The sequence below is a fragment of the Alosa pseudoharengus genome, unplaced genomic scaffold, assembly GCF_046254945.1.
Source record: "Alosa pseudoharengus isolate Yale_2024_CS ecotype anadromous, Long Island Sound unplaced genomic scaffold, YU_APseudo_1.1 YU_APseudo_1.1_scf_5, whole genome shotgun sequence".
Classification (NCBI taxonomy): domain Eukaryota; kingdom Metazoa; phylum Chordata; class Actinopteri; order Clupeiformes; family Clupeidae; genus Alosa; species Alosa pseudoharengus.
The window spans coordinates 35,743,240-35,757,849 of NW_027468837.1; the positions used below are offsets into that span (position 1 = coordinate 35,743,240).

At 40.8% G+C, this 14,610-nt stretch overlaps 2 protein-coding genes across 5 annotated transcripts; one reads left to right on the top strand and one right to left on the bottom strand.

Moving 5' to 3' along the window:
• Positions 1-30: 30 nt before the first annotated feature.
• nabp2 (nucleic acid binding protein 2) lies at positions 31-7,087 on the bottom strand. 3 transcript variants are annotated; one of them, XM_076268214.1, is made up of 7 exons: positions 7,016-7,087; positions 6,339-6,477; positions 6,004-6,142; positions 5,738-5,809; positions 5,147-5,222; positions 4,880-4,928; positions 31-1,648 (listed from the first exon to the last, which is right to left on the bottom strand). In XM_076268214.1, exons 2-7 carry the CDS (start codon positions 6,415-6,417, stop codon positions 1,476-1,478), a joined length of 588 nt encoding a protein of 195 aa, XP_076124329.1. In that variant the 5' UTR covers positions 6,418-6,477; positions 7,016-7,087; the 3' UTR covers positions 31-1,475. The 3 variants fall into 3 exon arrangements, with proteins under 3 accessions (XP_076124329.1, XP_076124330.1, XP_076124331.1); XM_076268215.1 differs by having other exon boundaries at positions 6,950-7,040; XM_076268216.1 differs by lacking the exon at positions 7,016-7,087 and adding an exon at positions 6,789-6,885.
• A 105-nt stretch (positions 7,088-7,192) lies between these two features.
• LOC143104033 (E3 ubiquitin-protein ligase NRDP1-like) lies at positions 7,193-13,852 on the top strand. Of its 2 annotated transcripts, none has more exons than XM_076267942.1 (6): positions 7,193-7,466; positions 8,029-8,143; positions 10,015-10,286; positions 10,689-10,824; positions 11,365-11,468; positions 12,044-13,852. In XM_076267942.1, exons 2-6 carry the CDS (start codon positions 8,054-8,056, stop codon positions 12,396-12,398), a joined length of 957 nt encoding a protein of 318 aa, XP_076124057.1. In that variant the 5' UTR covers positions 7,193-7,466; positions 8,029-8,053; the 3' UTR covers positions 12,399-13,852. The 2 variants fall into 2 exon arrangements, with proteins under 2 accessions (XP_076124057.1, XP_076124058.1); XM_076267943.1 differs by having other exon boundaries at positions 7,193-7,461.
• Positions 13,853-14,610: the final 758 nt, after the last annotated feature.

Sequence of the window (14,610 nt, forward strand, 5' to 3'; positions counted from 1 at the left end):
AAAAAAGGGTGACAAATGTAAACGGCTTTGGAAAACCAATCTATGCTATACACCTTTGAGGTTTGCAAATGTGTCACGTTTGTTTACTTTTGATCAGACCACATTAGGTCCAGAGAGGGTTGAAGCGGAGGATCTTTGCTAGGTCATCCAGAGTGGTTAAGCTCTGACCAGTGGTGCAAATCAACTGGCTCATGTTCCCAGTGGTGCAGTGAAATTAGGGCCACAATGAATGATGGTCATACAGGTATCTGATATTAAAAGGACATCAGCTGAATAGACCACTGTATCGTGTGTCTACTTTGGCTCTACCCTCGAAAATTTCCACTTGTAGCATACACAGCGCATTTAGTTTCCTTATGTTTTGTGCTTCCTACAAAGTATTAGTTGCCTAGATCAAGCACGAGCTAAATGAGGAAAATATGATATTCCACAGTGAATGAAGATAGTAATACATAATTTCATTCTTTTGTTTTCAACCATGCAGCCAATTAATTTGGCCACATAATTTTTAGGCTTGTTTACACCTTTCTCTTGGTTTACACTATAAGCAGAACTAATACTGTCTTAGGGGTTTAATATAACATTACAGTATGCTGCATTAGAGGTCTAACATGAAATCTAGTAACATTATGCTGCAAATACATACTCCCACAAACATACAAATCACATTAAATTTGAGCTGAAAGTGGTATATTTTACAGACATAATAACCGTTTGAATAAATGACAAATGACAAAAGCCTCTTTTGGAACAGGATATAAAAATAAACTGGTCTGCTGTTTTGTTATTTTTTATGGGGTTAGTGAATGTCCTTCTCTTGATTTATACAGCAGAATACAGGAAATTCCTGTATCTGATTCATAGTTATATTTACTTATATACTTTTATACGTTATATACTTTTACCTGGCCAGTAGGTAGTTCATATAACATGAAAACAAATCATACTTAATATGCATGTTATGGACAGGATGAACACATGTATAACATATCTGGGCAAATATAAAAAGGAAAGACATCTCATTCCAGTGAGATAACCTTGAATGACTTTTACCTTAGCTTAGCATGCTTGCTATAGCATGTATTTTTCTGTTAGTGATGCTTCTCTCTTGGTGTAATGCTTTCCATGGAAAACGTGTGGAAGAGATAGCTGGAGGCTGTAGAGCACAAATTCCCAAAGTCATCTGCCAGACTTATCAAACTGGCAAAATGGTGACAGAATATCCTGGACTACGGGCCAAAGTCAATCCACTGTAACCAAGGGAACCGAAGACAATGGTTGGGGTCATTTTATAAGCTGCTCAGAAGGTATCTGATTTCATTTTGGTTCCAAATGTGCAAAGTCAAACCTTCCACATTCATGTTCAGCAGCGCTTTTGTACAAGCCAATCCATGGGGGGGAACAGAAGCTAAAACCTGTTGGGATGGCCTTGTTTTTACAGTCTGTGGCTTTGATGAGTCTCTTTAGCAGAACGATCATCTTTTGCCTGTGCGCCGAGTCTCCTTCCCATTGCTGATGGAGCTGCCCCCTCCTCCAGCGCTGACCACCTTATTACCGTTAGTTCCACCTGCCCGGCCTCCGGTCTGGGAGTTGGTAGAGCTGCCAGCTGTCTGAGACGTTACTCCATTTCCATTTGTTGTCTCGTTCCCTTTAATAAGAGAGGCAAGTCTTACAAGTTTGAAAGGAACCGTTTGACCACGCATGTTATCACAGCTTTCTAACCTTCCAACCGTCAATTAACTGTTTACAACATTTGTTCCTCATGTTTAATTATTGTAATTCATTTCTGTACCTTGTATAATTGTACGAGACAAATCTTTAAGTACCTTTGAATTTACATATTAATGAAGCTTAACTGTCTTTACAAGAACGTGAAGGTGGATGCTGATCTAAAAGTATCTGAGAACTGAAGGGATGCAAAAAACTGTTGTCTTCTCAGTGGTTTCCTATAACCTCCTCTTCAAGCTCCATAAAGTGGACTGTAATGTGATCCCTTATGATCTGAGCAATGTACAGCATCTGAACACTCTCTCGGCCATACCCTCGACCTTGTTATCACAAAGGGTCTCGATGTCTCTACAGCTGTTAAAGACCTGGCCTTATCTGATCATTTCTGCGTGTTCTTTGATGTGTCTATGTCCCCACACACTCAAAACAAAGCTATGATGGTAAAAAGGAGAATCATAAATGATCAGACAAGTGCTCTCTTTGAGCAAGCACTTTCACTAAAGTCAAGTCAACTGTCAGACTCTGAAGACTTATTTGATCACTTTAATGCAAAAATGGCAAACATTATGGATGACATTGCTCCATTACAATTCAAGAAAGTTAAGGACAAACAGAAAGCACCATGGAGGCAAAATCCAGCAGTTAAACTTCTAAAAAGAGAGTGTAGGAAGACTGAAAGAAAATGGCGTAAATACAAACTTCAGATCCACTATGAAATCCATAAAGAGATGCTCCGCACATATAACTCTGAAATATGCAAAGCAAGACAGTCTTTCTTTTCTAACATTATCAATAGAAGTTCAAATAACACTCGTATTCTATTTTCAACTGTTGATAAGTTAACAAATCCCCCCTCACAATTAGCGCCTGAACTTCTCTCAACTAATAAATGCAATGAGTTTTCATCTTTTTTTAAAGGTAAAATTGACAAAATCAGACTCAACATATCTGCTCAATTACAAATTCAACAACCTGAACTTCCAGCAACAAACAGAGGGAAACTAAACTTGATGTCAGAGTTCAGCTTGATAGACTACGAAACACTTCAAAAAACGGTACAGAATCTCAGCTCTTCCACATGTGTCTTAGACACTCTGCCTACCAATTTCTTCAAAACTGTTTTTCACCTCATAGCGGCGGATGTCCTTCAAATTGTAAATGTATCACTGCTGTCTGGCACTTTTCCTAAGTCACTGAAAACAGCTGTTGTAAAGCCACTTCTCAAGAAGAATAACCTGGATGCCTCCATGCTAAACAATTACAGGCCCATATCCAATCTACCTTTTATTGGCAAAATTATTGAAAAAGTAGTCTTTAATCAATTAACCACCTTCCTAACATCAAATGGGTATTTTGATTACTTTCAGTCTGGTTTTCGGGCAAATCACAGCACTGAAACAGCTCTCATTAAAGTTTCCAATGACATACGCCTAAACACAGATTCAGGTAAAACATCAGTCCTAGTGCTACTGGACCTTAGTGCAGCTTTTGACACTGTTGATCACAATATTTTACTACACAGACTAGAACACTGGGTTGGATTTACAGGCATAGTTATCAGCTGGCTAAAATCATATCTACAAGAAAGGAGCTTCTTTGTTGCCATCGGAAACTGTACCTCAACACCAACGTCCTTGACCTGTGGTGTTCCCCAGGGGTCAATCTTGGGGCCACTATTATTCAACCTCTATATGCTCCCACTTGGACAAATCATTCAAAATAATTTGATTTCATATCATAGCTATGCAGATGACACACAAATTTACTTAGCTCTATCACCAAACGACTATGGTCCTCTTGAATCTATGTGTCAGTGTATAGAACAAATCAACACCTGGATGTCTCAAAATTTTCTTCAGCTGAACAAAGAAAAAACTGAAGTAATTATATTTGGTAAAAATGAGGAAAGACTTAGGGTTGCCACTCTCCTTGGCACAAAAGGGTTGAAGGCAAAGGATACTGTTAAAAATCTTGGTGTATTAATTGACAGTGATCTAAATTTCAACAGCCACATGAAAGCGATAACTAAATCAGCTTTTTACCACCTCAAAAATATTGCCAAACTCAGAGGGCTGATGTCAAAATATGACTTAGAAAAACTCATTCATGCATTTATCTCCAGCAGGGTTGATTACTGCAATGGACTGTTCACAGGCCTTCCTAAAAAGACTATTAAACAGCTTCAGGTGATACAAAATGCAGCAGCTAGGATTCTAACAAAAACTAAAAGAACTGACCACATTACTCCAATTCTTAAGTCCTTGCACTGGCTTCCAGTAAGTCACAGAATTGACTTTAAAGCACTATTGCTTGTTTATAAATCAGTAAATGGAGCAGGACCTAAATACTTGTCAGACATGCTTCAGCAGTACACACCTTCTCGTCCTCTCAGGTCCCAGGTGAAAAACCTGCTAGTAAAACCTATAGTTAGATGAATGGTGAAGCAGCTTTTAGCTGCTATGCGGCTCAGCTGTGGAACCAACTTTCGGATGACATCAAAAAGGCCCCAACTGTAGCCAGTTTTAAATCTAGACTTAAGACCAAACTGTTCTCAGATGCTTTCTGCTAACTGTGCCGAGTTACAAATTCTGAATCTGCCTTGATAATTATTCTACTTTGTCTTTTATTACTTTTTTTTACTACTTTTACCTTTGTTTTGCTTACTAATTATTCTTTATTTTTAAATGATTTTACCTTGTTTTATGTTTTCTTTTTATTATGATCTTTACCTTTTAACTATTCTTTGACTATATTGCCCTTCTATGCTTTTATTTGTTATTATTGTTTGGTTTTGTTTATGTAAAGCACATTGAATGACCTCTGTGTATGAAATGCGCTATATAAATAAACTTGACTTGACTTGACTTGACTTGACTTGAATGGTCTGAAATGAACACTGCTCATGAGGAGGTTGCTGAAGCAGGATTAACTATAGACCCTTTCAAGAGAGTTCCATTATCAGCATCATAGTTGTTCCCACAAGGCTTCCGTTTTAACATTCCATATGTTATCATCATGCAGAGGAAGTAGATTGGGAACAAAATAGAACGTTCAAGCATTGTTTTTGTTTATCTTGTTGAAAGGGTCTATATGAATTGTACAGTGCCATGGCGAGGCAACCTATACGGCGTTCAGATGCAACTCAACTCACCACTGGAGGCACCAGAGGTAGCACTGTTGTTTCCATTGTCATTCAAGCTCTGGCAACAAGAAAAGGATGGGAGAGAGCAGAGACCATGAGACTAGTGGTCACGCTAATTGAACATAGCAAACACTGTCTGCGCACATTACAGAGAAGTTTTAGATCAAGCACACACACACACACACACACACACACACACACACACACACGGCTGAAACATATCAAGAACTGTTATGGAGAGATAAAGAAGAAACACAGGTGTGGTCTCTCTCTTACCACTTTGTTGCTTTGGGCAGTGTACTCTGGATTGGGTTCACTGAAGTTTGGCACCTCTGAGTAAACCATGCAGAACCTGAAATAGCCCAGCAGCATGTTACCAACCTCAGGCCAAAGTTTAAATTGTAACCTTCGTCACTTTCTCTATATCCTTTCTGCTGTAACTGGGCAATGACATACATGCTGAATTACATGCATAATGCATTGTAAGGAGCAGTGAGCCTGTTGTGTTCAGCATTGTGTGTGTAATGTTCATGTGCCTATAATGCCGTGCAAGTAGGAGTGAGTGTGAATGATTCATTGTTCAATTATAGATCTTCAATTTCGATTGCCTTGTCAAGTTAATGCCAGTGTGTTAGTCATCCTCTTAGCAATCTGAATCTATGTATTATGATTTAAATTCCCAATGTGGGTTCCCTGGTGTGTAACCATCGCCAGCTATTTTGAGCCCATGTATAAAATCCCATGGCAGTTACCATCCTGTATCAGTGTTTGTCTTAATACTTGTATACCAGTGTATGTCTTTGTGCATGTGCTGCATTATGTTTACATATGGCATTTCAGGGATTCCATATGAGATGAACAACTTACTCTCCAATCTTCTGTAGCTCTCCTCCTCTTCCAGTGTAGAGTGTGAGGCAGCCTTTGAAAACAGAGGCATAACTGGAAGCATGCACGAATGCACGCACACACACAGACACACACACAGAGACACACACACACACATCACTACAGATATCAGTACAAAGAAGACTGAGATTAAATTTTGCATAGCGTTTGAAACAGTGCTTCAGTTATGAAACAGATACATGCTTATACTCTTCTACATAAAGAGGTAAGGGCAGTCTTCTTCTCACCCTTTTGTAAGTCTGATGATGTCTCCTGTCTGAATGAGTCCTCCCACCTCATCCCAGACAGAGATGCTGATGCTGCCTGTCTTATCTGCCACCTTACATGTTCGCACTTCATGGCCATCCTTAGTTTTGGTTACACGTCCTTTAAGATCAGAGGTAAGACAGAATTTGACACTTAGTTATTTATGCCCACTATTTATGAGCATGTCAGGCATGGACAACAGGAAGAGTGTTTTACAGCATGCAAAAGAATCAAAATGGGAACACAATGGATTTATTTCTTAAAAAGAAAACATCATCAATAAAGAATAAAATGGCACAAGGCAATAACCCAATACCTGTTTCCAGGACAATAAATATTACGTTAAGGTTTTTTAGTCCTGGCTTGATGTCTTTGACGAAGGTCTCGGTTGTCATGTTTGCAGAACATCTAAATTAGTCTTGAAATGACAGGTTGTGATCAAGTTCCCGCCAAACCTTGGGGGGAAACAAGGGAGACAATATTTATTGTATGTTGCAACGCATTAAATGGTCATTATTGCCTAGTAATTGCATTCGAATAGGCTAGTACAACTTTGACAGAACTGACTTGTTGGCGGCTATCAATGTAAGGGGACAACTGGTTTAGCTAGGTAACGTCGACTGGTTCCAATTTTATTAACTTAGCTAACAAATGCTTTTGGCAATTTCACATGGCTGGTTAGGTACACACATGCATATTGCTGTTATTATATTAATTAACGTTTACAGTAAATATTGAAAGTATACATGTTAGAGAATAACGTTACCAGTGCGCTCTACATCTTGCAGCCTAATGTTTGCTAACTGGGAGCTTCTATCAGGAACCAGTTAGCGATAGCTAGCTAGCCAGCGAGGGTAACACCAACAGAAGAGCTAAAGGTATTTATCATGCTAAAACTTTTAAACGTAAGGGTAAAATTGCACTCACTTAACTGAGGCTAATGGTTTTTTTTTTTACAACGCATGCAGTGTGTGGAAGAAATGGAAAGCAAACCTTATTTTACGTTGATGTAATCTTGTTTATTTTTTCCATAGCATCATACACTACCGGAAACATTTGGCAAAAGACACCCTATTGGTCAAACTAAACGTTTATCAACGTTATTACCCAATCATAGTGGTGCAGTCTGGTCATGTGTTTAGGGACGTGTGCATAAGTGGTCAGCAAACAGGAAGGATACAGGCACAACGGGATAACTTTGGAAACAGGCGAGTAACGTGAAATTAAAACCGCGTTTGAGCCCACAAAGCTGTGGATTTCAGTCAACTTTAATTGTTAACAACATTCACAAAGGAGTTTTAATCCCTAACCATGTCTCTATAGCGCCGTCGTCCCACTACTTTGTTTATGATATTAAAAAAATACTGCCTCCTCCAAGTATGCAGATGAGACCATTTTTGATACAGTCTGTGGCAAACTCAAAAGACCTACTGCACGAGGTAAGGTAAGAAATGGTTCAAACTTTGCCTACAAATTGCATAATCAGATGGCCAGATTTACCCATCTCCACTGATTACAGCAGCGGTTAATGTAACAAACGTTAACATGACAGTGACATGACCTGGCTAATCATATCTGTATTCTGACTTAAATGTCACCTTTCTGTGACTTATCGTAAAATAAGGTTTGATTGCGGGTGAGATGAATGTTCTTGAATAGCTTTACACATGATGTCGAAATGACAGTTTTCATAATTACAGTAAGTGCTGTGGATGCAGTGTTCGGCCTACCAGTCAATATTGCAAATGAATGATAGAGAATCCATGAATAAGATATTCTTATTTGGACATAATCACTCATGTTAAAGTTTGAAGATAAGATTGAAGCTTTCTGTTTTACCAAATCTGCTGTTATGTTGTGCCACAGAAGTATCAGACTGCATATTAATGCTCACTACTACCACTCGTAGTGATGTACTGATGGTCTTAGTGCCACCAATGTGAACTGCCTCCTGATTTTTTTTTTTCTTTGCCACTAAAATAATTAATGGCTGGAATCTGCCCTAGGCTGTGGCAGCCCAAGTGATGTGCCATGGGGTACGACACTAACCGCTTCCAGGGGCACGTGGATGAAGACCTGTTGTGCCCCATCTGCAGTGGTGTGCTGGAGGAGCCCGTACAGGTATAGCCCTCTACCTAGTCTCCTGCTCTGTTTTACTCCAGAGGCTGGTTTCTGGGACATTTTGTTATACCCTTTTGCCATGGTATAACTATAGATGCTGTTATTCTTGAATTTCCCCTTGGGGATCAATAAAGTATCTATCTCTATCTATCTATCTATCTATCTATCTATCTATCTATCTATCTATTACTACTACTACTACTACTACTACTACTACTACTCTTATTGCACAGATGGATTTTGGTGTAAAGCCTTCTCTAGTCTTTATTGAAGCCAGATTTACACTCTGGTCTTAATGTACAGACAGGTGTAGTTGGTATTTTCAGGAGAATGTCACTTATATATTTCACATATATATATATATATATATATATATATATATATATAGCATAATTTTGGGTTGTGAGTTAATAGGAGCTGATTATACTGGTATACTTACACAATAATATATAACCATTTGATCAGTTTCCTTTGTTTTTATCTCATGTGTAAATAAATCAGATTGATATTAATTCCCCTTTAAACACAGACACCTTGCAGGAAGGGGTGTGTGTGTGTGTGTGGGGGGGGGGGGTGTGACTCAGCATATCTCAAGCCAGATGCCAGCTGTAGTTGTGTCTCTGTCCCACTGTCACACAGAGATGCTCTCCTTTCGTGGGTTTAATGCCGGACAGATCAGAATGGGCAAAACTGTGTATCAAAGCTTCAAACAGAATGTCCGGGTCGTCCGACAGATGAGTAGAATCCACATGAAGAGGGAGCAGGAAGGACAGGAGGGAGACAGATCAGCTTTCATAGAGATGCAGTAGCACAGGGTAGGAGGGGAGAGAAGAGGAGAGGAGAGGAGAGTTGCAGAGAGAAGGAAGAGGATGAGAAGAAGTGCTAGGGGGATGGCTTTTCCCTTGCAGATTTGAGTGCAAGGCTAAGTTGTCCTTGAGCAGCTCGATGAGACGTGACGATGAGCTATTCGGATGCAAGACATGTTTGCTCCAAAATATTTCCACAACCTGATGGTGGACAGGTATGAGATAAGTTAAGAGAGAGGTGAGTGACTCTGTTTTTTTAGTTTGTTTTTGTGTGTGCGCTTGGTAATGTGTCATGTCAGCATAGGTCAAGAAGTTATTTCAGCGGCATTGACGGTGTGTGTGCATGGTCTCTCTCTTTTAGTCTGTATGGGGACTTGCGCAGTGGGTTGGCAGCCATACAGGAGTCTGAATGCAGAGCACAGTCGCATTTCCCTGAGAAAGCAGTGGGCCAGTCGGCGCTTTATAGCTGCACTTCAGTTAATGAAGAGGAGAGAGTCCGTTTATGCACACATGCACACGCTGAGCGTAATATATGGTTTTGGCATCAGCCACCACTTCCAATCGATAATGCTGTAAGTCTCCACAGGCAGAGATGGGCTGAAACTGAGACGCGCATACAGATCGCTCACTGCTCCAGTGCACTTCACCTGACCTTGTGTGTCTATGTGATTGCATGTGTGTGCATTTGTACACTGTGTGACTGTGTACACATCTGTGCCTGTGTGTGTGTGTGTGTGCGCGTGCGCGCGTGCCTGAGTCCATACGTCCTTCTGACCTTTGCGAGGGGTTAGCGCGTTGACAGATGTAATGCTAATGCTAGATGTTCTCCATCCCTGTTGTGATCACCGCAGCACAGCTGTTCCCTGATGATTGATTGGCAGACTGCTTGGAAGGATACCCTGTGTGATAAAAGACTGACAGGCTTTATCGCGTAGAATAACAAGAGCGCAAACACCCAGAGATGCTTCCGCTGCAGGTTTACTGTGGAGCACTTGCATTTCAAACTAACTGCCGATGTTGCTGAAACGTCCCAGAAATGGCTGACTCTGGTGTCGCCCCCCGTAGGCCACGGACTGCGAGCACGCCTTCTGCAATGCCTGCATCACCCAATGGATCTCCCAGCAGAGCACCTGCCCCGTGGATCGCTCCCAGGTCACGCTGGCCCAGCTGCAGCCGGTGCCCCGCATCATGCGCAACATGCTGTCCAAGCTGCAGCTGAGCTGTGACAACAGTGCCTTCGGCTGCACGGCCGTGCTGCGACTCAGCCAGCTGCAGCCGCATCTCAGGGAGTGCGAACACAACCCCAAGAAGCCGGTCATGTGTGAGCGAGGCTGTGGGTGAGTAGTGTGTGTGGGTGAGTAGTGTGTGTGTGTGTGTGTGTGTGTGTGTGTGTGTGTGTGTGGGTAGTGAGTGAGTGTGTTTGTGTGGTTTTCAGTTTCGTGTTTTAATGACACAGATCAGTGAACAGATCCTCAAATAGTCCCCTTTCGATTCCCTCATACAAGGACTCACCTAACTGTTTGCTGGTATTGACATTTGAGTGGAGCTGACATTTGAATAGATTAGGGAGCTTTTTGTTGGGTACTTTCTTGAGTCTGTTTGAAAGTTCCAGTTCTCTTCAAGACAACACAGTTATCATGTGTCTGAAGGAATCTGTACTTTGTTTCCTGCTTTTAAAGGAGAAACACCCCATTTAGTTCTTATATGTTATCCGGTTTCTTTCCATAACCTTTATGTAGGCTGGAAATTCCCAAGGATGAGTTGTCCCAACACAACTGCGTGGGGCACCTCCGCACTTTGGTTCAGAAGCAGCAAGGCAAGATCGCAGAGCTGGAGAAAACGGCCTCAGAACACAAACACCAACTGGCTGAGCAGGTCTGGTCTGTGGCCTGTACTGCTGGCCCAATCATCTTCTCATAGTGGATCATCAGTGTAGCATCACTATTAAGAACATGATTATGGGGCAGTTAGGACAGTCGTCTCTGCTTCTTTGTTAACCACAAATGGCATTTCAAAAATGGATGTGTATATTTGGAGTATTATTACATCACATTACATTACATTACATTACATTTGGCTGACGCATTTTTAACCAAAGCGACTAACAACATGGTAAACAGTTTTAAGTTTTTTTTAAAGCAATTTTCTCAACAATTTTAGGACAATTTAGAAACGGTAGAGTACAGTAAGAATAAGTGCATCAGTGAGTGATGTTTTTAAACAGTTGAGTGTCAGTTCAAGACGGGTGGTAAGTGCTAGGATCAGCAAGACTTGTTGTAAGTGGTGCTATGAGAGGAGATTAATGGAGTAGTAGTATATTTTAGTAGCAGGACATCTGACCCGTGAACAGTCCAGCTAGAAATGTGCAGTTTGTGCCCTTTCACTTAAATCAGGACTTTTACTGTTATGTTTTAGAAACGTGATATCCAGTTACTGAAGGCCTACATGCGAGCCCTTCGCACGACCAACCCCAGCTTACAGAACCTGGAGGAGACCATTGAGTACAATGAGATTCTAGAGTGAGTATCATTCTTTTTTTCTGTAGTAACAACTAATGTGTTATTCCCTCTGCTCCCATTACATTTTAGATGTTAATAGAAACCTCTCTGACCATGGTGTACTGACTTGAGTGTAGCCCTAGTTACTAGTCTGGCTCCTTTCAGTGTGTTTCTGTTTCCCTGATAGTAGGCCAATCCGCGACGAAAGGGGATGACATTAGTTTTGAAATCTAAAGTGACTGTGGTAAACGGTGGTAGTAACACCTGCAAACTTCAAAAAATGCAGTTGGAAGAATGTGTACATTTATGCACTAAAGGTAAATGCGTTGTTTCCTGACTGGAGATAGAGTTTGCAATCAGTTTGTTAAGGTTAAGTGAAGAAGGAAGTAACGTTAAGAATCTCTGATCAATGTGCTTGGTTAGACCAAACCACTGATTTCAAAGTTAAAGCAAAGTCTATGCCCATTACGAAACCTTTTCCAAATGAGAGTACCCAGGCTCTCTTCACGAAGTGAAATGAAACCAGGCTAGTGACTTGATTGTAATGAGTGTAATTGGACTTGTAATGACTTGTCCTGCAACACTGTCCCCTGCAGGTGGGTGGGTTCATTGCAGCCAGCTCGTGTGACCCGATGGGGAGGCATGATCTCCACGCCCGACGCTGTTCTACAGGCAGTCATCCGACGCTCGCTGGTAGACAGCGGCTGCCCCCCGTCCATCGTTGGCGATCTGATCGAGAACGCCCACGAGCGGAACTGGCCCGGCGGACTGGCCACGCTGGAAACGCGACAGATGAACCGCCGCTACTACGAACTGTACGTGGCTAAGCGCATCCCGGGAAAACAGGCAGTGGTGGTGTTGGCCTGTGAGAACCAACACATGGCTGAAGACATGATCCTTGAGCCTGGTCTCGTCATGATCTTTGCCCATGGAGTGGAGGACATTTTGTAGTCTGGGTGCAATAGTAACGTAGGCCATCACTTGGACGTTGAAGTAAAACTGAATAAGGTATTAGTTTAACACGTGTTGGAAGATACTGGAGGACAGTCTGACGTTCTAGTCACTCAGTTGATTATGTGATTATGCTGCAAGTTTGTGGTTTAGATTTGCAGTTAACTCTGTCTCTCCATTTTCAACACCAGACGAAATGACTGACTCAGAGGAAATGCTCATGTTGTTTTACCTTATATAGACGGGGGATACATAGAAAACAGTTTGTGTTGCATGGGGTGAGAACTTGGTCATGTTAGCATGAAATGCAGAAATGTTGTGGTGGAAGTGTCTGAACTGAAGTTCACATATCACTAACACTAACACTCACACATTCACACACTCACAAACACACAGACACATAAATAACCCCAGCAACTTGTCTGTATTTGTGTAAGATTCCCTAACGACATTAACACAAGACTCTGAAGACAGGACTCTGCTGTGCTGTGAAAAAAGCAAGAGGGTTTGAGCATTTGAAGCTGCTGTGACCATGGTCATGTTGATCTATAAAATAGCCTGGCTCCTAACAACAAATACAGCACTGCGAGCTTTAGAATACCTCACATATTCCTCACTCTATTTTTGTGTGGTTTGTCAAATATTGTGCAGTTTTGAGAGAACAATGCAATCCAAGGTTTTATGACTTTCTCTGTAATAGTCTTGGTCATTGTTGGACAGTATGTCGAAAGTAGAGGTGGGAGCTGGTACACTGTACATCTTTGCAGTGTCTTTCAATTTTTCGGGGAATGGATTTGCCCAGAAATCTGAACTCATTTTAGCCCTAATCCCTTAGCAGCATAGTTATAATGATAGTTCCTTGGACACCACTTCTGATAAGCTTGACCATATCTGCTTTTCTTCATTCCTTTCAGTGTTTAAATCTTCATTTTTAATATTTTCCAACACATTTCTTTTCTTTTACAGAACAATGTACTGTAATAATTTTAGTGAAGTAAACTCTTCTTCCACACATTCATGGTAAGAGCCAACAAAACCAAAACATCAAAGCAATATCAATGTATGAACTTTCACACCCTTATACACAGTAAAACGGATTGGATTGAGAGCAGTAGAATGTTCAGGGCTGTTTTTGGTCTAATTTCCTAATGGCTTATTTGTAAATGGATTTGAAAATGTATTGTTTCTGTTTTAAGTGCCCTAAAGGGTTTGATCGTAAATGTTTAATGCATGATTCATGAATGTGTTTTTTTTTTTTAAATGGCTCTCAGGAAGTAATGAGTCACTCATCCAAGATTTTGTTTACTTTTTTTTTGAGTGTTGTGATTTGCATTCAGAATTTTTTTTGCTTGTGACAGTGTTGCAAGTTGTATACAGAATATAATGTCTGTGTACCCATTGAAGAAGATATTCCCTGTAAACACTCCAATATGAATTATATTTCTTGTCTTTGATCTCTTTGTGTATGTGCCGATATACACCTTTTACTATAAGGACAGTTGTGAGTAATTACTATTGTGTGTCTGTGCAGCATTTGATGGTCATCTAGGGTGTTGGGTGTGGCCTTGGCTCAAGTCTAAATACCGCTGTGTCCTGCTAGTAGACTTCTCATTGCATGTGGATTGAAGCCATAGTGGAAAAACTCAGCAACTGAGGGGAACCATCTTATTTTCACAAGCTCACTTAGAGTTCAATATAATTTACTACTTGAGGCATACTTTGTTCTTGTGTGAGCATCTTTGAGCAGGAACTTGTGGCCTATTCACAGATGGGCTTAAACTTTTTTGGAAAGACATTGGTCTGTCTCAAAGCTGATCTTTGACTAGACTTAAGTTTTAGAGGAGAGTCTTTTAAGAATATTTGTGTGGCAGTGCACCCAGACATAAGTGTCAAGAATAACTTTTTGATTTGAGTGCTGTTAGTAGCAGTCAATATACTCCGATTTTTAACAAATCTTTGAATTCACAGTTCCTTCAAATATGGCTTTGTAGCCTATACGTCTGTTGTGAGTAACATCTGGTGAGTAGATAAAAAAACAAGTCTCAACCTGAAAGTGGGTTAATGGACCTCTGACAGACACCCAGCATCGATTATTCCGCGTCAACGCGCAGGACATAATGTTCACGGGATTATATCATTACTTACGATTAAACCAATCACATTATGTCGTTTTTCTAAACAGCGCATTTAATTGAAAATTCATTATAGTATC